At 33.5% G+C, this 21712-nt stretch overlaps 2 protein-coding genes across 3 annotated transcripts; both read right to left on the bottom strand.

Moving 5' to 3' along the window:
- Positions 1 to 1341: 1341 nt before the first annotated feature.
- LOC127117687 (EH domain-containing protein 1) lies at positions 1342 to 6433 on the bottom strand. Of its 2 annotated transcripts, XM_051047776.1 has the most exons (16): positions 6169 to 6433; positions 6019 to 6098; positions 4988 to 5056; positions 4858 to 4915; positions 4656 to 4711; positions 4538 to 4574; positions 4368 to 4429; positions 3818 to 3931; positions 3585 to 3687; positions 3415 to 3464; positions 3098 to 3226; positions 2763 to 3014; positions 2585 to 2664; positions 2250 to 2376; positions 1848 to 1991; positions 1342 to 1775 (listed from the first exon to the last, which is right to left on the bottom strand). In XM_051047776.1, exons 1-16 carry the CDS (start codon positions 6251 to 6253, stop codon positions 1590 to 1592), a joined length of 1632 nt encoding a protein of 543 aa, XP_050903733.1. In that variant the 5' UTR covers positions 6254 to 6433; the 3' UTR covers positions 1342 to 1589. The 2 variants fall into 2 exon arrangements, with proteins under 2 accessions (XP_050903733.1, XP_050903734.1); XM_051047777.1 differs by lacking the exon at positions 6169 to 6433 and having other exon boundaries at positions 4988 to 5040.
- Positions 6434 to 10078: 3645 nt separating this feature from the next.
- Positions 10079 to 18369, bottom strand: LOC127121657 (uncharacterized). The gene is made up of 3 exons (XM_051052112.1): positions 17742 to 18369; positions 10556 to 10749; positions 10079 to 10090 (listed from the first exon to the last, which is right to left on the bottom strand). The coding sequence occupies exons 1-3, from the start codon at positions 18367 to 18369 to the stop codon at positions 10079 to 10081; spliced, it is 834 nt and encodes a 277-aa protein (XP_050908069.1).
- Between the last annotated feature and the right edge of the window lie 3343 nt (positions 18370 to 21712).

Here is a 21712-nt window from a genome sequence, read left to right as displayed (position 1 = left end):
ATATATATATATATATATATATATATATATATATATATATATATATATATATATATATATATATATATATATATATATATATATATATATATATATATATATATATATATATATTATATATATATATATATATATATATATATATATATATATATATATATATATATATATATATATATATAACACTACATGATTTCTAACATAATTTTTAACTGAATTTTGTTGAGTGTAGGGATAGCAAAATGGATTATGTGAAGTGTAGATTGCAATATAAAATGGATTAATTAGATTTTAAGACTTTTTTTTGATTATTTTGCAGATTTTAGGATTTTTTATTTTTTCAAAAGATTATGATGAACAAATATTTCATAAAGCAGGAAAAATAAAGTGCAGAAAATAAAATAAGATAAAATATATCTTAGTTTTATTTTTCAAATAAGTGTAGTTCAATTTTCTCACATCCCATAAAAGATTTCACTATGTTAGAAAATGTTACATCCTCACACTAACACTCTTTTAACTTTCTAATAAAATTGAGAAAGCATCCATAATTTAGTACAAATTATTTTGAATACAGCGAATTTTGATAATATACAAAATACAAACTTTTGTCTTCTCCTTTAATATAACAATTCAATAATCATAAACTCCAAGTGCTAAAAAAAATTATCTGATATGAAAATTATGTAGTAAAAAGAGTTTTTTAAAAGAATAGAAGAATTGTTTTGAAAATATTGATTAAAGAGGTGATTTAAAATATGATTTTTCTTTTATTTATATATCACAAGATACCTTTAGAAAATTATGACAATGTTTGAGAAAATCATCATAAGAATTTGCAATGATTGGGAAAAAGTGTTATGATCAGATGCCATGAAAAGGTATTGCAATGATTCAGAAGTTTTCACACACAAATAGGGATCAATCGATTAAGTGAGAGAGGGAATCGATTGTTCTATTTAAAATGTTCAATAAATTCCAAAAAACAATCCGATCAATCAATTGAATAAAACACTCAATCAATTGACTTAGAAAAAAATTGGAATACTCAATCGATTGTAATAAAGAGGTCAATCAATTATTCAAACCAAATTTGCATTTGAAATTTTTATAAAAAATTCTTTATAAATTTATTTTATACCAAATTATGAAACACTATAAAAATCATTAAAAAAAAAACAAAACAAATAGGCTCTTAATCATATTGCACTCATCTTACATTGCTATAATATGAGCAGTCAATTTTAACGAAAACAAACAAATCAACTAAAATTCTAACGTAAAACTGGAACCAAGTAAAATCTCATTTTTTACTAATCAAAGAGACACATAAACCACAAATCACATCCCAACACTGTGCTTTCAATTTATTTTTTATTTGAAGCTATTTCTGATGACAATGATAAGAGTACAGAGTTCATATTTGAACAATAAAACTCTACTACACAGAATGGGCTCCAGGTGTATATTATTACATAAAGATCTAATACGAACTTACATTAATTACATCAATAACCCGTGATTTTTGTATATTACAAATGTCACTCCAACTAAATCAACTCATCACTGGATCAAGTGCTTGTAAATATTTAACCATAAGGATTCTTAAAATTCTTCAAGAGGTTAGGAATGTCGTAGGCAAGCATGTCATCAACAGCTTGTAACATTTTCGAATTCAATTTTTCGAACTTATCAATATTATAACCACGCAAGCTCTCTCTGAAATGCTCAACATTTGGAAAGTCACCGGGAGGTAAATGGAACGCTCTTTGTACCTGTTTTGAATTTTAGATGTCAGATCAAATAGACATGTAGGTGAGCATGCAGATGTAGAATCAGATTCATACCTTTCCAAATTCACCTTCCAAGTTATCAATTAGTCTTTTCTGAGCTTTAGCTTTGCCCATCATTGCAGGCATCTCCTTTTTAAGATGACTGATAATGTAAGCATGTATCTTAACTGCTCGGGCTCGTTTTACAAACTCGTTGATCTACAATACAATAGTCAATGAATTTGATAAATAAGATAAACTTAACTGGTGAACATGGTTCAAGAAGATACACAAAATTAAATATTTCTAAAAGATATAATCACAAAAAGAGAGAGAAAAAATCAAATCAAAAGACTGACTTCATTGTAATTTAATCATATCAATCTCTTCAGAATTTATTTGTCAGCTATTATTAGTACAAAATAAACAAAAATGAAATCATTCTTCAATAAACAAAAATAAAATCAATAAACTCACTCTTCGATCACAAGCTGCCTTTGGTATGTCTTTCAGATCTGAAAGAAGGTCTTCTTGTTCTTTTTCAAACAGTTCCTTTCCGATTGGACCACTAACAGCAGCATTAACAGGCTTGTCGTTAAAAGAACTGCAAAAGAAAGGTGAGATAAAATACATCTGCCACGATTCCACCACAAATGTAACATTGATGCAGCTTCTTGATACCAAATAAAGAGAACCTTAAAATAACTAGTGATTGTCGAAACACATTGGTCTCTTTTCAACTCTCCATGTCAAAGAGAAAATTTCAACATTGACAGTGAAGTATATACATATACATATATGAAGTAACATACCCAATATACACACGAATGACTTCAGGTGTGTTCAGCACCTTCCCAAGTGACCACATTAAGGCTCCATAAACCCTCATCAGCTGCAACATAGGGCCAAAATAGAGGTCAGCATTTCCTTATCATGTAATAAAAAAATTATTTTATAAATAAATAGAAGTTTAACTACAGAAGCAATTACTTGTTGAGTATCAACTTGATCTGCCTTGTTTAAAACCACTCGAATTTTGTCATCATGTCCCCGTAAGGATGATATCACGCGATTGAACTCATCGCTAATATCAAGTTTGTGAGGATCAAACAAGAGGAGTATCAAATCACACTTAGCTGCAAACCAAGATGTTACACCCGTAAAATCATATGCTCTTTGCGTTCGTTGTTTTTCTCCAGATAGAACTCCGGGACTGTCCACAAACGTAATGTGCTCCAGAAGCTTTGGACAATCAAAAACTGGTTACGTCCAAATGCACACAAGGAAAATCTATAAACCTATTCAATGGAGCGAGAGCAACTTACAGGATGAGGCATTTGTGAACACCCAAATTTTGACAAAAAAGCTGTGCCAAAAGTTGTGAGTCCACTAAATGGCATGTCTGCTTGGACAGCAACAGTATTTCCAGGAATGCTTCTCTCATCAGGTCCAGACTGACACCAACACCATTTGCTAGTTTAAACTAATGCAATAACTTATTTTCCAAAATGACATGAAGATTTATTAAAATGAATACAGTAATTCAAAATGTTAAAAATAGGTATCGATGCAAAAATAATTTGAAATTTTTTCTTAATGTATTAGAGAGTTTTGGGAGAGAATCTGGTTTTCTGGCACATACCATGACAACAACAAACCTATCAGTAGTAGGCTCGGGTCCAATATGTGCACCTATTTACAGTTATGGGAAAACAAGACAAACTTCAGTAACTTATGTCTACAAAACAGATATGAGAAGCGTCACACACACCTAGATACCAACATGGATACAGAGAAAGCAGAATTACTTGCCTGGATAACTACATTTAAGCAGATGTTTGATAAATGTTGTTTTACCAGTTGAGTATTGACCCAAAAGCATAACCATAGGTTTGGCATCAAAATCACTATTTGTCTACAATGATTGAAGAGTTGTAATTAATAAAGATGTCAATTGTGTATTTAAAACATAGCAAAGATAAAACCAAGTAAAGAAATATGACACGAAATCAATCAGTCATTTTTAAGGATAGTAACTTACTGACCAGTAACGGGGAGACAAAATCATTGAAGCGATAAGTAACTTCTAAAGGCTTCAACTTTTGGATGTAGAGTCTCTTCAGGCCATCAATTATTGATGTCACAGAAGAAAGTGGAATCTGTGGAAATATGCACCAAAATACAAGTAAAAAACCTATAAAGAACATATATTTGATAATTTCTAATATTGGCAACAGCAAAGAAGTAGCAACAACACAAATTAAAGGACCTAGAGAACATATCTACAGGATGGCCTTTATCAGAAACTAAACTAGATAGATACAAGACAAAATGAAAATTTGGTAAGCCTTGATACTAACAACTCAAAACTGACACATTAATATTCATCTATTAATATCAGGTAGGTTATTACTACTTGTATCGGCTTGCATCACTTAAGACAGTTGCATAAAAGGCAACAAATATTGTTAGTCTTAGGCTCCTATTAATAACATCATTTTGAGTACATACTGAGTATTCGTGTCAGTTTTTAATTAATACTTAAGGATAATATGAACACACAAATAATCAATGTAACATTAGCAGAATGCTTGCCTTTTTTGTGGATTTTGAAGAAAACCAACTACTTGATAGTGATGGCTGTAATTGAGAACTACCTGCATTATCACTAATTACTGAACTGATACTTTGAAGAGAAAAGAACAAACAAAAGAATAACTATAATCAATGAGTTCCTATATTCAGTAAAATGGAAAGTACATTACCATTTACATCCACTTCTTTTTGTTTATGCTTTTTCTTCTGGATATACAAAGCCAAGCAATAAGTACTTTCAATAAATACACATGAAGAAGAGAATGCCATAAACAAATAAATACTTACAGCTAGTAATACATCCAAACCCTCCATTATGGGAGGTTTCAAATTTTTCAAATCAACTGCAATAAATGATAAGCTCTATTAGGTAAATAGAAATTATAAGAAAGAAATTCACAATAAACATATGCATGATATATGACCAATACTACAAACAATTATTTAAATAAACTAATAGAAGAAAAATCTAAACACACACACAACTTACCATCACTACTCAGCAGATCATGTGTTATTGGGTGCCCAGATTGTCCCAAAGAAACTAGCTACATTTCAAATGAGTAAGATTCAGGGAATCCATCAGCATTAAACTTCCGCAAAGTATAACATATTTTTACCTGCATAGCAACTATAAACTCTTGGAAACCTAGATAACCTTGTCGCTTTGAATCTGCAATAGCCCACACCTAATTTTGGTAAGGAGCAAGCAAACAATTTAGTTGACTAGGTATAAAGAAATAAAGAGGAATTTAATGTAAGGAAGTGCAGGGGAAGTTCTAATTGGACCAACGCATCCTTGACAACATAGGTACATAAATAGTTACAAAAACAGAAATCAATAACATCCTGCTATATTATATATTCTTTGAAGTAAACTGGTATGTTTAGATTAGCGTTTCTATCTAAAATACCACATTCCAATGCACAATAAGTGCGACTTTCTTGAAGCTATATATTGAGGCTTCTTTGTAAACGTGATATTTCAACGCACTTTTTTATGATCCAACGCCAATCCAAACGTATACTTAGACCTTGTCTCTATAGCATGCTCTAAAATAGATTCATGAGAATATGAATATATATCAAAAAGATCCTTGACTCTGTCAAATTTTATTCATATTAATCTTTCATATTTACCTTAGAAATTAAACGGATAATAACTAGTTAAAATATAGGGATCAAATTGATAGTAAGTTGTATAATGTGAAGAATTAATTGACAGTAAATTGTTATAGATAAGAATCAACTTGAAATTTTAATAGAGCCGAAAACCTTTTTAAAAATTTTGAGAAAATAGGAGATGCACCGTCAGTATAAAATAATTTTACACTGTCAACCAATGATCATCATGTATTCCGCCAAATCAGATGTTTGTTTTCAAGTTAGTGGTATTACAACTACTATTAGAAGATAGTGTAATATCCATTAAACTGAAATATTGTTAGTGTTTGGGACTAATTCAGGAGTATCTTACACATGGATTAACTTACTAGTTTACTCATTCATGAAAACAATATATAAATAAAGTTGACCAAATTCTTAACTACTATAAGTGACCAATTCTATCATTTTTTTTCTTAATTGTTTAACCAACCAAGCAATCATATTTTGGATAATTTATTCACAAGTCATAGAAGCAGTAGAAAACCTGCTTAAGATCTTGACGAGACAAATTAGACATGGCGAAAAACTTGGTGGCGTCATTCCCCGTTATGCGGCCATCAGCATCTGAAGATCAAAGTAAGCACGGTGGTGAATTTCATCGATAACGAAATGGAAAAATAGATAAAGAAAATACCTGAATCAGCATGATTGAACCAGTTTTGATAAATGTTGTGGTGATCTTTGGAGCACGAACCGATTGGGATCGGATCGAACTCCATTGATAGCAGAACAACAATAACAATATTCTGTTGCGTTTCACAACAACAACAACAACAACAAGAAAGAAAGAGTTTAACGGAAAGAAAGAGTTTTAATCTGTTTTTGCAGTTTGCAAATTCTTTGCTTTTGCTTTTGCTTTTTAATTAGGACAAGTTCCCAACTTAACGTTAATGGAACTTTGTGCCACCACTTTATTAATTTATCACCATATCTAAATGTATTAGTAAAAAAGTTTAACACTTTGTTTGGATAAAAAATAAGAAAATTGGTGCATGAATTTGGTTTAGTAGCGGTAAATAAAATGATATTGAAAGACAAATATAGTATTTATTGTTTTGATTCAAATAAATTATTATTGTTTTATTGATTAAATGTATTGATATTCAATTAAATTTAAAGTTACCGAAATATTTACTGAATAATGAGAAAAGTGATCAGAGAGTGAGATGAAATTTCGGTTGTTCGGTATAAATGAAACTTGAAAGAAAGAGGTATATTTTTTTATTGAGAATTTTAGAGTTTAGATTGTTATATTTTGGGGATTTATTTTAATTTGTTATTAAAATATAATATAATTATTATATTAATTATTAATTTGATTAAATATAAATGGATATTATATTGAATTTAATTGTTGAATAGTTCGTGATGGGTCTCTTTTTTCGTCTTATTATTATTATATATTCTAACTATCTCATTAAGTCGGATGTTATTTGATGGTTATATATTCTAACTATCTCATTTTATCTAGAGAAATACATAAAATCAAATAGATCTTTTGAGAAATAACTTAAGAAGAAAAATTTGAACAAATTTATTGGTTGTGACCGTGCGAATAACATAGTAAAAGATTTAAGAATGTTCATTTGGGGGTTTATTGAGAAATTGTTTTCGTTTTCTTTTTAAGTTAAGAACTTCAAAATCTCGATCTGCAACTTTAGACCACTGATTCATGAAATTAATATGTGAGATTGCTCTAACTTTAAAAAACGGTTAAAATGGATAATTTCAAGAAACAATCGCTCATGTTAATGTTGTTAAGAACAACTTCAGGATCCAAGAGGGGTGAGCTGATTATTTTTCATTTTGGAGGTTTTTTCCTAGTGTGTGGGGTTTTGGTTGCTTTAATCATATGCATGTCGCGTTCGTCATATCACCCACATGTCTTTGTGATGAGGCTTCGATCTGTCTAATTGTACCCGAACTCGTCATTACCTTTAATGATCATAAAAGAAAAGATAATTTAGTAAAAAAAATTCTTTCTTTACTTAATTTGTTATAATACATAATGATTGTTTTCTTTACGAAAAGGAATACAAATTTAATATAACTAGGTGGTTACACCACCACTTGTTCGTCATAAGGTTTATGGAAGATATCCTCGATCCTCACGCAGATCAACCACTTTTGTTGGTCTAATGATGCACTTTCCTGAAAATAGGTTGAATAGCCATGTCCTTTAGTTGCCTGATTTAGGAAGCCACATTTATTTTCATGGATTTGCACTCTATCTCCTTATGGTATTGCTGCAGGGTCCGATAAATATCCTCTTCGCTTCGGAAAGGTCATCACATATCGTCATCGGATCATTATGCACATTGTGATGTTTCAACTTTAGGTGGACGGGGAGGTTAATGCACCTAATGTTGTTGTCAAACATCGTCTAGGATACAATTGTATACTCTCATGCATGGGATGACCAGGAATTGGGAGTTGATGCTCATGATATCCTGCCATTCTCCTAGGGTGACCATCTGTTCGATATACCCCCAAGGACGAGTAATTGTTCCATTAAAATCTTGTAAATCAGACCCCTTGTATAGCCTTAATATTTCCTTCTTCAACCCCATATTCTCAAAGAGGCTCGCATACATGATATCACAAGAGCTGCCACCATCAATCAGAACCCCGGAAACATCAAAGTTGGAAATAGTAGCCGTTATCACCAAGGGAACATTTCATTCTAGATTCCTCCGACCTTCTCGTTGTCGCGGAATTCAGGGATCTACTTTTTCGGATTAGTGGGCGAGATGCTTCCTTCTTTTTTATCGACGAGCACCAACTCAACAATCTTTCTTATAATTATACTCTTGGAAGGGTTGCTCGATCTACGGGCTCCCCTCGTTATGGAAGCGATATATTGGTGTTTCCCCTTGTGCCCTTCGTCTTCCCTACTACTTGCTTCTTTTTCTTTTTTCCAGCCACGATCCAACGGTCTTCTTGAGGACTTACTTCTTCTTAAAAGAGTCTTCTCATCTCTTCTTTTCGTACTTAATATACTCGGACAATAAGTCATTCAATTGTATCATTCAGCTAAATGCAATCATTGGTGTTATGGCCGTGACTTTTGTGAAAACGACAATAATTAAATTTATACAAAAACTAAATCAAAAGTGAATTCGGAGAGAAAAATAATAATACTTTTTGAAAATGAACTAATTAAATTTAATCAAAATTATACGATTTTATTGATAAAAACAAATTATTAAAAGAGAATGTGGACGCAATTATTATTTATATAAAGAGAAACAAAGTTAATAAAAAATCAATAGAATATAAAAATTACTTTAAATATAATTATTAAGAGAACTTGCTTTGACTTACGATTCAAATATTGAGCACTAGTTTTATAAAAAAAATGCAATACTTGCATGTTCTCCTATGCTTTTTGTGCGGGTTATGGTTATGGAAGAATTTATTTATTTTTTTTAAATTAATTATAAAATAAATTATCATCTAAGTAATTTATATTACTATTATTCTCAACAAATGGTGATGCCAAGAATCCAACTAATTTAATATGGTTTTGGTAGTGGAATCGGGTCCGAGGCATTACAATGGATACAGTGTGAACAAGGTACTATAGTATATGTTTTTATAGTTTCGTACTCGAGTTCATACTCGCGTGGGCAACAACAATTATACTCGTACCTATATCCTCACCTAAGTATATGTACTTATTGTTAGAGAATCGAGTATGATAATCCTGGATAACTTCGAAGAATCGTGTTCGTACACTTTCCGAACAAAGTATTTCGACTTTATTCTTGCCTGGGTTCACGAAATCTTTGTGGGGATAATTCTTGAAGAACAATTTGTTTCTGGCAAAGAGAAATATTCAGGAATGTAGAGAGAAAGTTTGGTTTTGTTATCTCCTTTAAACTGAGGCCAAATGACTCCTTATATAGGAGATCAATAACAGAAACCGAAAAGACGCAACTGTTCAGAAACGGTTACGTCGGTTGGGAAAGGGTTCAACTGTTCAAAAGAAAATTTCAAACGGGGCTTCGCCCCTTGGAACCCCGTTTCAATTATTCGCATCCAATTATACGTTGGCTCGACGAGCGTGCACTCCGCACTACCCCTAACTCGTTTCCAAGCTTTAACGCATAATTGCATCGGCCTATAGTAAATCACATTACTACTAAAATACATTGATGATGCTAAAATCACCAACAAATCCCCCCCCCCCCCCATTTTAGTGTAATCCTTGATTTACTCAGTATATACAATAATATATACAAGGGTATAACACACAGGTATAATGATCAAACAAATGCATAAATGAAAATGTCTTGCGATTGAATTTTCATCTTAGTACAAATACACATTCCAAATACTCGAAAATCGGGGTGTCATAGCGATTGAACCCGTCAATCCATTTGAGTGTCTGAAGATATAGTACACATATGTTTCTTACAATACTCTACTATTCATACTTGACACTTTACAAGCCATGTGTCCTTATCCATTAATAAGCATATAGGAAGCCAAGTCCAAGCTTCTTGAAGCGGCAAAACTTCATGCTCACATAGGTGATTCTTTTAATCTTGCACCTGCATTTGCAATTTTGCAAAAGAACCATTAAGAAGATATAATTCAACCTAGCCATCACTTGCAGGTCTGAGCACATACCTTGGAAAGATAAACACAATTGCTCCAATCTCTAACTATGATCTTTCCACATTGAATTCTGCTTCTAATGTTGTATTAGAAGGGAATTGGGTATACCATAGCTAATAGATTTAAATGGACTTTAATCCCATCCCAATTACCGACTTCTTCACTAAGTCTCTAGCTAACCCCTTCGTCAAGTGGTCAGCTAAGTTTTGTTGCGACCGAACAAACTCAATAGATATCACCTCATTCATGATTAATTCCCTAATCATACTATGTCTAACACCCAAATGTCTAGACTTTCCATTGTATATTTGACTATAAGCTTTAGCCAATGTGGCAGTACTATCACAACGGATAGAAATTGGTGATATCGGTTTAGGCCATATCGGAATCTCATATACCAAATTCCTTAGCCATTCCGCTTCTTTACCAGCAGCAGCTAATGCTACAAACTCATATTCCATTGTGGAACCAGTTATACATGTTTGCTTCTTGGAAGCCCATGAGATGGCACCTCCCCCAAGCAAGAACACCCATCCACTTGTAGAGGATGAATCTTCAGCATTATTTATCCAACTAGCATCCGAATAACCCTCTAACACCGAAGGAAATCCCATATATGACAATCCATAATTCATTGTACCCTTCAAGTACTTGAATACCCTAGTTATCGCATTCCAATGATGTTTGTAACACCCCGATAAAAATAAGATAATTATTTAATTTAAGTTAATATTATATTTATTAATTTAATTAAATAATTGGAATTATTGGATTATTATTATTATTATTATTGGAATAATAATTATTGGAAAATATATATAAGTTGGAAATAAGAAAAAGAGTCCCATTTGGTAAAAAGGGTTATTTTTCACGTGAAAAGGAAAAAAGAGACAGAAAAGTGGAAAAAGAGCCAGAGAACAAGGGTTGAAGAGAGGAAGAGCTCGAAGCTAAAGGATTGTCGGATTAACTCAGGTAAGGGGGGTTTATCGTCGTTTGATGGGTATTATGGGTTAACATGTAATGGGTAGTGATAAACCATTGATTTGACTCTGATTAGAATGATGTATGCTGAAATTTGTGAAATATTGGATGAACGAAATTTGGATTATAATTGAAGGAAATTCGTAGGAATTAGAGGTAATAAGGTTAGAAATTGTGAGATTGAAAGTGTATGATCTGTGTTAGACAATATGAATGAATGTTGTGTAAAAATTGGAATGTGGAAGGTTGGATCTGAGAATCTCGTAGCAGAGAAAATCATAGCAGATCTGGAAATCTGGTTTCTGGTCATACGCGTATGGCACTAGGTGATACGCGTATGAGATGGTCTGGTACGCGTATGGCACTAGGCAATACGCGTATGGATGAGGAAGATGATGTTTTGAACGTGGTTTGGTCTCTGTTGGTACGCGTATGGGGAAGTGGTACGCGTAGCATACGCGTATGAGACAGGTGATACGCGTATGGGATTGGCTGAGAAATGGGCCATACGCGTATGGGACTAGGCAATACGCGTATGGGCAGAATTGTGATTTTTCTGAGTCGTTGTTGTGCAGTTTTGGTCGTTGCAGCTGGGTGATGTAATTTAGCTGATGTATGATATAGTAGGGATCATTTCCCGTTGTTTTGAGCAGTGTAGGTATTAGTAGAGTGTGCTAATACTGTGATTAGTAATTGACATGACATGATATGATTTTGTGATAATATGCTGATGATGTATGATGATATGCATAATGCTGTGAATGTATGTATTATGTATGAAATTGTGGAATGGACTGTTTTATGGCTTAGAGTGTGAGCATATGTCTATTTTGGATTGTTGTTGATGTTTGCATGCTAGGTGATTAGCGTGCATATCATAGCCCTTGGGGTGGTAGCTAATTCCCATGGTGAGGAATTAGTGAGTGAGTCACTAGGTCTCAAATGAGTGGGACTAGTGAGCTTGGTAGTCGTACCTGGATTTGGTCGGTGAAGTTGAACTATATGTTCACGAACAGTCGGTACCGCATGCATGGAGTCTCATTGCATAATGTATGTATGGCGTATAATATGAATGGATGTATTCCAATATTATACGTGTGTTTTGTGTTGGTGTTGAGTATGAATTGAGATTATACGTGTGCTTTATGTTGGTGTTGAGTATGATGTTTGAGTTGATGTGCCGTTACTGAAGGTGTGTTATGATTAGGGTGATGAAATGTGTTAAATTACTTAACATTGCATGATATTTTATAATGCTTATTATATCGATTGAGGAACTCACCCTTACAACTATTTTTCAGGTAACGAGCAGTGATTGAGTAGGAGCTAGTGCTTGAAGTCTAGTGTAGTTCCTTAGTGGGTCATGCTCTGGTAGATGTAACATCGGGATGGGATGCTTTAAATGTTTTATTGTTGGTTGTGAACCAGTTTACATGTAATATGCTACATGTTTTGCATGATTGATTTAATCTCTATCCGCTGCGTATTGTGCAAATGCTTTATGTTTTGAATTAATAAAAGAGCATGACAGTTATCATGGTGAATGGTGCGAAGTAATTGTGTGACACCCTTAATTGCATATTTACTCTGATTGATATATGTTGTTATTTTAATTAAACTTTTGGGGTATTTTAGAAGGGTGTTACAATGTCTACTAGGATTACTAGTAAATCTGCTCAACTTTCCAACCGCATAAGCAATATCCGGTCTAGTGCTAATCATAGCATACATCAAAGAGCCTATAGCTTTTGAATATTCGAGTTGATCCACAGGTTTACCTGTATTTGGCATAAGCTTTTCTCCCGGATCCATGGGAGTACTTACTGGAGAACAACTTTCATAATTGAACTTCTTGAGTATTTTCTCAATGTAATGAGATTGCGTAATTACAATCCCCTTATTCTCCCGTTTAATCTTAATACCAAGTATAACGTCCGCTTCTCCCATATCCTTCATGGAGAACTTTGATGACAAGAAATTCTTCGTTTTATCAACTTGATTTTGGTCGGTACCAAAGATCAACATGTCATCAACATATAAACAAATGAAAACTCCTTTACCGGAAGTATCAAATTTGCTATATACACATTTGTCAACTTGGTTTAGAATGAAACCATTAGACAAAACAACCTCATCAAACTTTTGATGCCACTGCTTCGGAGCTTGTTTCAGCCCATACAACGACTTAACTAGCTTACACACTTTATGCTCATTACCAGGCATTACAAATCCTTCAGGTTGCTTCATGTCATACCCCAAAATTTGCCCGTTGGTATTACAAAGCATTTCTCAAAACCCTCCGACTTATTCTGCAAGGCACCGACATCAAGTGAACAAAAGCCCAGCTCACAACAGGCACAATCCAAAAGGGGCCCAAAATAGCTTGCTCGCTAGGCGAGCAATCCCTTCGCCTAGCGAACATTTCATCATGTCCCTCGCCCAGCGAAGCATTGGATCCAGGAAAAAGCCCAGACCTAATTTGCTCGCTAGGCGAGCAATTCCTTCGCCTAGCGAAGCTTGCGAAGTTTGAGATTTTTGGACCTCATGTTAAGCCCATTAGGTCACCACTACCTCTACTATAAATACCTACTTCTCTGCCACGAAAACACACACGCAGACGGACGAAGACGGACGGAAACACGCATCCAGAGGGAGAAACACAGAAACCCTGCTGATCCAAAGAATTCAGAAGGCGGAAACCCTGAAGGCCGCTCCGAAGCTACCGCCGTCCAACTCAATCCGGCTCGCCAATTCAAGGTTACAACTTGATTTGCAAACAGGTTAGCCTCACTATTATCGCTTTAGCTTCTTAATTGGCATATGATTAATTGGCATATGATTATCATTTGGTGTCCTTATTTTGCATGTGGTATCACTTTAGTATCTTAATTTGCATGTGATATCGTTTTGTATTTTCACTTGGCATATGGTACCACTTCATGTTCTTAATTTGTGGATTATAATTGAATTCATAAACATTTTGAAGTCTTGCATGAGAATTTAAATGTGTTTGCCTATTGTGAAACTGAACCATATAATTGTATGTTGGATGCCATAAGCCATGCTGCAGGTTGAGGTCATAATGTTCTCAAATTTCAAACCCGTGGCCGCTCGCTAGCTCATCGCTAGGCGAGCCCGCAGCGAGCCTTCGCTGAGCCTTCGCTAGGCGAAGCAGAGGCGACCGGGCCAGGGACTGCTTTGCTTTTTGCTGCCTATTTCATGTTTACCTAATGATGATTCTGCATTATTTGGCCTAAATGCTTGGCTGCTATATTTATCTTATGATGCAATTTCCAATTGTATTTTATGCTTTAATCCGTGTGTTCATGGTGTAAAGGCTAGCATACTTCCGAAGAAATAACCGGCTAATAATCCGCTTTATGCATGGGAAGCCTTCATGGAGAGGGATTCTAAATTATTTCACTTTAATGTGAAAATTCATATTGATTGCCTAATTAATTTTACCATATTAATTTTTAATGTAATGTTGACTTTAATGTATCGATTTAATACGGTATCACCATAATTACCTAATGAATTTAAAACATGGACTTTAAATAAATGATATCGGACCTCTCTTTATTACCCCACGATTACAATATTACGGTCATGTCCCGCGAATATGGGGATATCCCTAGCAAAGACCCTTCGGTAAAATCATCATAGTCCCTCGGATGTTGCCTTCTAAAATACGATTTTGTCCCTCGATGACCCTTCAGTGTAGCCTACGGTTAAATGATGATAGTCCCTTCGAATGCTAAGGTATCCTCACAACTGTTGCCTTCAATGACCTATCGATGACCCTACGATGACCCTTTTACATCCCCAGGATAAAACTACTTACTTCTCAATAGTAAGGACAGTTTTACCCTCATAAGGATGGGAAATGCCCAGAAAGACCTCGGACAGGTATAACCTTAATTGCTCATTCATAACAAAAAATGCTTTTCACACCCCACACCTTTCAAATGTCTTCTTTTGGAAAATCACCACTTAGCATACATCCGTACTAGGATCATTGCCGAGTTATATTTTTCTAAACTATTTTCTAAATTAAACGAGATAACCACTTTGTATACATTCATGCAAGAATCATTACAAAGTTAAATTCTCATTTTCAAAACATTTTTCATTTCTCAACCACCTTTTTCAAACAAAGAAAAACATAAATGATTGAGCAATTAAGAGCCCATGGATAACCATGGATACAAAGGGTGCTAACCCCTTCCCTTTGTATAAAGTACCTCCCGAACCTAAGAATTTAAAATTAAGGTCTTTCCTGTTCTTTTCCACCTTTCCTTAAGGGATAAAAGAAGAGTCGGTGGCGACTCTTGCTAACCGCGACATTGCGATTACAAATCCAATAAAGTCAGTTCACCGTATGACACTTCATATACACTTCTTCCTCCAAATCACCATTCAGAAATGTTGTTTTGACATCTATTTGATGAATCACTAGATTATGAATAGCCGCCAAGGCAATCAACAATCTAATAGTAGTGATACGGGCAACAGGAGCATAGGTATCGAAATAATCAATCCCTTCCTTTTGTCTAAAGCCTTGGATAACTAATCTAGCTTTAAACTTGTCAATTGTACCATCGACTTTCATCTTCTTTTTGAAGATCCATTTGCAACCCAATGGTTTGCAACCTGGTGGTAAATCAGATAATACCCAAGTATTATTTTCAATGATAGAACCAATCTCTTCGTCAATTGCTTCTTTCCAAAAAGCAGAATCTCGAGATTTCACAGCTTCATCATACGTTCTTGGATCCTCCTCTATACTATAGCAATAATAGTATTGAGTGTCAATCTGATCCTTTGATCCCTCAACTAAATATAGTTGAAAATCAGATCCATAAGATCTAGATTTTCTAGCTCTTTTGCTCCTACGGGGTTCAAGTGTCTCACTTGGCACATCATTTGAATGATCATCCCTTAGAGATTCATCTGAATTAGGTATAAAGTCCTTTGGTCTAGGTATAGAAGAGAAACAATTCTCATCAAATATGGCATCTCTCGATTCTATAATCGTGTTAATAGAAATCGAGTCATTAGGTTCTATAACATAAAACCTATATGCCTTGGAGTGCTCAGCATATCCAACAAAGATGCAAGCTACACCCTTTTCACCCAAAGTTTTCCTTTTTGGGTCCGGGAGTCTAACCACGACCCTACAACCCCAAACACGTAGAAATGTTAAGTTGGGTCGTTTCTTATACCAAAGTTCATATGGGGTAGTCTTGTTCCTTTTATTAGGAACCCTATTTAACAAATAGCAAGCCGTTAACATAGCTTCTCCCCAAAATCCTTCACTCAAACCAGAGTAAGATAACATGACATTCACCATTTCCTTAAGCACTCTATTTTTCCTTTCAGCCACACCATTTTGTTGAGGTGTATAAGGTGCCGTAGTCTCATGAATGATTCCTACGGATTGGAAAAATACAGGATCATAATATTCACCACCTCTATCTGTACGTAATGTTTTACTCAACACATTCTGTTGCACTTCAACTTCAGTTTTATAAATTTTGAATTTATCTAAGGATTCGTCCTTAGCGTGCAGCAAATAAACATAGCAGAATCTGGATGCATCATCTATGAAAGTGACAAAATATTTTTTATGTCCTAATGATGGAGTAGCATGCAAATCACATAAATCACTATGTATCAACTCAAGAATGACAGATTTCCTTGTTATACTTTTAAAAGGTTGCCTAGTGATCTTTGTTAACATGCAAGTTTTACAATTTTCTACATTTTTATCAAAAACAGGAATTAAATCATCTTTAGACATTTCATGCATTCTTTTATAATGTACGTGTCCTAGACGAGCATGCCATAACGATGAATTGATAACATTCGAAGAGGACATAAATACAGAACCAGAATCATTAGGAACTCCATTCAAATTCATCATAAACATACCATTATTATAATATCCAAATCCTACAAACACACCAGACTTCGATAAAACATATTTATCGGATTCACACACTTGCTTGTATCCAAGCTTATTTAATACAGGACCAGAAATTAAATTCTTACGTAGTTTAGGAACATACAAAACATTAAACAAAGTAATAGTCTTTCCAGAACTGAATTCTAGCACCACGTTTCCTTTGCCTTCAACGGGAGCGAAGTGATCATCTCCCATGTAAAGGACATAACCATCTTCCACTGGAACAAGAGTCTTGAACCAGAAACGATCCTTGCAAACATGTGTTGTAGCGCCATAATCAATCCACCACGCGATAGCATCATCCTGCACATAGAATGCTTCAGAATTTAGTGAAACCGAATGTTTAATCAAACTATTCAAATCACGAATTGATTTCTGACATTGGTTTTCGGATTGGTCCTTAGACCCCTTTCCTGAACCACTTGCATTCGCGTTATCATGCTTTTTGCCGGAACGACAATCCTTCTTGAAGTGGCCTGTTTTACCACACTTCCAGCATTCTAGTTTCGGTTTCTTGTTAGCACCGAAAATGCCCTTATTGTTCTTGAAAGCACGCTTCTTTCCTTTGTTTTTGTTGTTACCGTTCTTACCACCCTCTTCGACCATATTAACCGAGGGTCCAGCAATTTCTTTGCCTTTTCCTTTGTCATCCTCTTGCGCTCTTAGAGATTCTTCTATGCGCAAGTGACTTCCAAGTTGGATCAAAGACAGTTCGTCTTTTCCATGCTTCAGATTGTATTTGAAATCCTTCCACGAAGGAGGCAACTTGTCTATGATGCTTGAGACAGATATTGTTTCATCCATCTTCAATCCGTGTTGTGTGAACTGTCCAAGGATTCGGAGGAGTTCATTGAATTGTTCCATGACAGACCTCGATTCAACCATTTTGTAATTGTTGAAATCGGTTACCAGGAACTTTTTACTGGATGAGTCCTCTGCCATGTACTTGGATTCGAGACAATCCCACAATTTCTTTGCAGATTCTATGTTTTGATAAATATCAAATAAGGGATCAGACATACCGTTAAGAATGTGCCCTCTGCATATGTAGTCGTCGTTCTCCCATTTTGATCTGCGTCTCAGATTTTCAACCGTGTCTTCCTCCAGAAGTTCTGGAATCGGTGTAGACAGGACGTGCACCACCTTCAACGTTGTCAACATGAAATGCATCTTCTTCTGCCAACGCCTGAAGTCTTGTCCTTGAAACTTGTCCAATTTTCCGAAGTTTGTAGTCATCTCCTTGACGGTGCTTCCTCCAACCATGATTATCAAAAACTACTTTGTTCTTTTGTTAGAGAATCGGGTATGATAATCCTGGATAACTTCGAAGAATCGTGTTCGTACACTTTCCGAACAAAGTATTTCGACCCTATTCTTGTCTGGGTTCACGAAATCTTTGTGGGGATAATTCTTGAAGAACAATTTGTTTCTGGCAAAGAGAAATGTTCAGGAATGTAGAGAGAAAGTTTGGTTTTGTTATCTCCTTTAAACTGAGGCCAAATGACTCCTTATATAGGAGATCAATAACAGAAACCGAAAAGACGCAACTGTTCAGAAATGGTTACGTCGGTTGGGAAAGGGTTCAACTGTTCAAAAGAAAATTTCGAACGGGGCGCTGCCCCGCACCCCGCCAGGGGCTTCGCCCCTTGGAACCCCGTTTCAATTATTCGCATTCAATTATACGTTGGCTCGACGAGCGTGCACTCCGCACTACCCCTAACTCGTTTCCAAGCTTTAACGCATAATTGCATCGCCCTATAGTAAATCACATTACTACTAAAATACATTGATGATACTAAAATCACCAACACTTATATATGTTTATATGCATTTTTAACAAAAACAATTAATCAATTATAATTTATTATGTAATTTTAAGTTGAACACTAAAAAAATAATCCAAAGATATTATTGTTGAGCTAAGAAATAAATATAAAAATACAAGTTTAATAATGATGTATTCAATAAAATTGATAAATTAACTTATGTATAATAATTTACATAAATGTATTGTGCGGGTATGGGGAAAGATGGGTACTAAGGTACCTGTATCCGCACTCATGCCCACTTATTTTAATGAGTAATTATTTGTACTCGTACTCGTGCCCGTGCCCGTGCTCGTACTAATATTGCAGGCTTTTACCCTACTCATTATGAGTAAATTTTGCAGGTATTCACTGGGATGAGTCTAATTGTCATCCCTAGTTAGAGGTCATGCAAAAGAATCATATTTTTCTGTATATAGAATAGATACATAATAAAAAGTGTTATTGAAGAATTTGTTTTCATCATAAGTATTCGGCCAAATTGATCTACTAATCCAATTTGGGAATTAGTTTTAGTTTTAATGATTTCACCCCCTTCCAATATTAGTTGCGGGGATCAAATCATGATCTTCTCTATCAAATCTAAGTTCAATCATACATGTATCATCTAACCATTGGTAGTGTTGTTGAAATTTTAATTACAAGTGATTCTATTAGTTTATGTAAGGAGTTTTTAATACCACTTAATTGAGCACTTTCTTCAGGTTTTGTACTTCTGTTATAGAAGTAGATTTTGAAGGCTAAAGGTTTGCCCATTACACATTAGGTTATGTTTCGATTGATGGAATATAACGGAGCGGAGCGCAATGAAATATGATAGAGTGGAACGGAACGGAACGGAATGAAACAGAATGGAAGATAGATCTCACTCAGTTATTTGGTTATTTTATTATAAATGTCTCATTCCATTACATACACCCAAATTGAATGAAATAAAAAATAGAGATTTGGATGGAATTGGATGGAATGAATTCCATCATATTTCATTCCATCCATTATTTGCAAAACCAAACAATAAAATCTCATTAATTACCACTCTACTCCATTACATTCTATCTCATACCACCAATCCAATATATCCTAAGTATTTCTTCTAAATTTTATAAATGTTTGAAAATATTTTGTTTAAAAATTAATTTTTGGGTATACCTAATTATTTATATGATTTCACTTAAAAAAATAATTTAGAAAATATGTTTGAAACTCAAAATCCGAATAATATTACCATCGGAAAAAATCACAAATATTACCACGGAATTCCGAACATCAAATATATTAGTTCCATAATCATTCTCATATATTAATATGAAGAAAAAAAATTAAACATTAAAAAACTTGTAAATTTTACTTCAAAAAATTTAGGATACTCTTGAAAGAATTCAGATATGAGGAGACGGATTTTTGAAAATTTGTAAGCTTTTAAAAAAGGATTTAATTGAAATACAATGTACAGTAATTAATCTCTTTAAAAAAATATATAAAGTGTATTTAACTCAAGCCTCATAACAAATATTAAAATATAAAATAATTTAGAGTATTTAATTTATCACGGTCTTCAATTAACTTGACATTCATACATAGTGGTGTTATTATCTTTATACATTTATAATTTTATTTTAAAATTTTTTATTGTGTTTATTGGAAATTTTCAAAAAATACCAAAAGTTTTTATGAAATTTTTGAAAAATTCAAAATTTTTTTTACCCGGCTGAAAATTTTCAAAAAATTACAACTTCTTTGAATAAACTGGAAAAATAAGGCAATATTAGATTTTTTGAAAAATCGAGTATGTTAATTTCTTTTTAAAAAGATCGGAAAAAAGTTATATCAAAAATTTGAAAATGAACTACCAAAATTTTAATTTGTTATCAAAAATTTAAAATGAACTATCAGAAATTTCGGTCTTATTTTTTATTCAATATTGTTTATAAACAGTTTAGAAATTATGAAAATATTTATATAATGTCAGATTTAATTGAAGGGGTGGTAAACAATTTGTCAATGACTATCTTGGGCTGAATCCACTAGATTGAGAAAAAAATTATCTCATATCCATACATTTATTCATATACCCTTATATTTTATAAAAAATATCAATTTTATCCTTATATATTTTAACTAATTTATTATTTTATTTTTTAAATGTTTTTTAAATTTTATTTTGCATATCGAAAAACTTTAGAAAAGAGTTCCGGTAGTCATTTTTTAAATATTTTTTAACTTTTTTTGTGTGTACCGGAAGACTTTGCAAAAGAGTTTCGGTAGTCAATTTTTGTGTACCGAAAGACTTTGGAAAAGAGTTTCGGTACTCATTTTTCAAGTATTTTTGTAATTTTTTTTGTGTGTATCAGAAGATTTTGCAAAAGAGTTTCGGTAGTTAATTTTTGTATACCGGAAGACTTTGTAAAAGAGTTTCGGTAGTCATTTTTCGAATATTTTTTAAATTTTTTTGTGTGTACCGGAAGACTTTGCAAAAAAGTTCCGGTAGTCAATTTTTATGTACGGGAAGACTTTGCAAAAGAGTTTCAAAAATTATTTTTTATAATTTTTTTTTTACTTTTAATAAATTATTTATATAAGGATATTTTGATCAAAATAAATTATTGTAGGATAGGGGAATAGATGATGGGGTAACAGGTAAAATTTTCTAGATTGAGCATGAATCCATTGGATTAGAAGTCAAATGTTATGGAGGGTTTATGTTTGGCCCCTTATACATATGTTAAGAGTTAAACATAGATTTAAAAAAAAATTGTGGATTGTTTTAATTAAATGTTTAT

The sequence above is a fragment of the Lathyrus oleraceus genome, chromosome 2 (assembly GCF_024323335.1).
Source record: "Lathyrus oleraceus cultivar Zhongwan6 chromosome 2, CAAS_Psat_ZW6_1.0, whole genome shotgun sequence".
Classification (NCBI taxonomy): Eukaryota; Viridiplantae; Streptophyta; class Magnoliopsida; order Fabales; family Fabaceae; genus Lathyrus; species Lathyrus oleraceus.
Note: the sequence above shows the minus strand (reverse complement) of the source record. Positions and strands in the feature narration are given on the sequence as shown.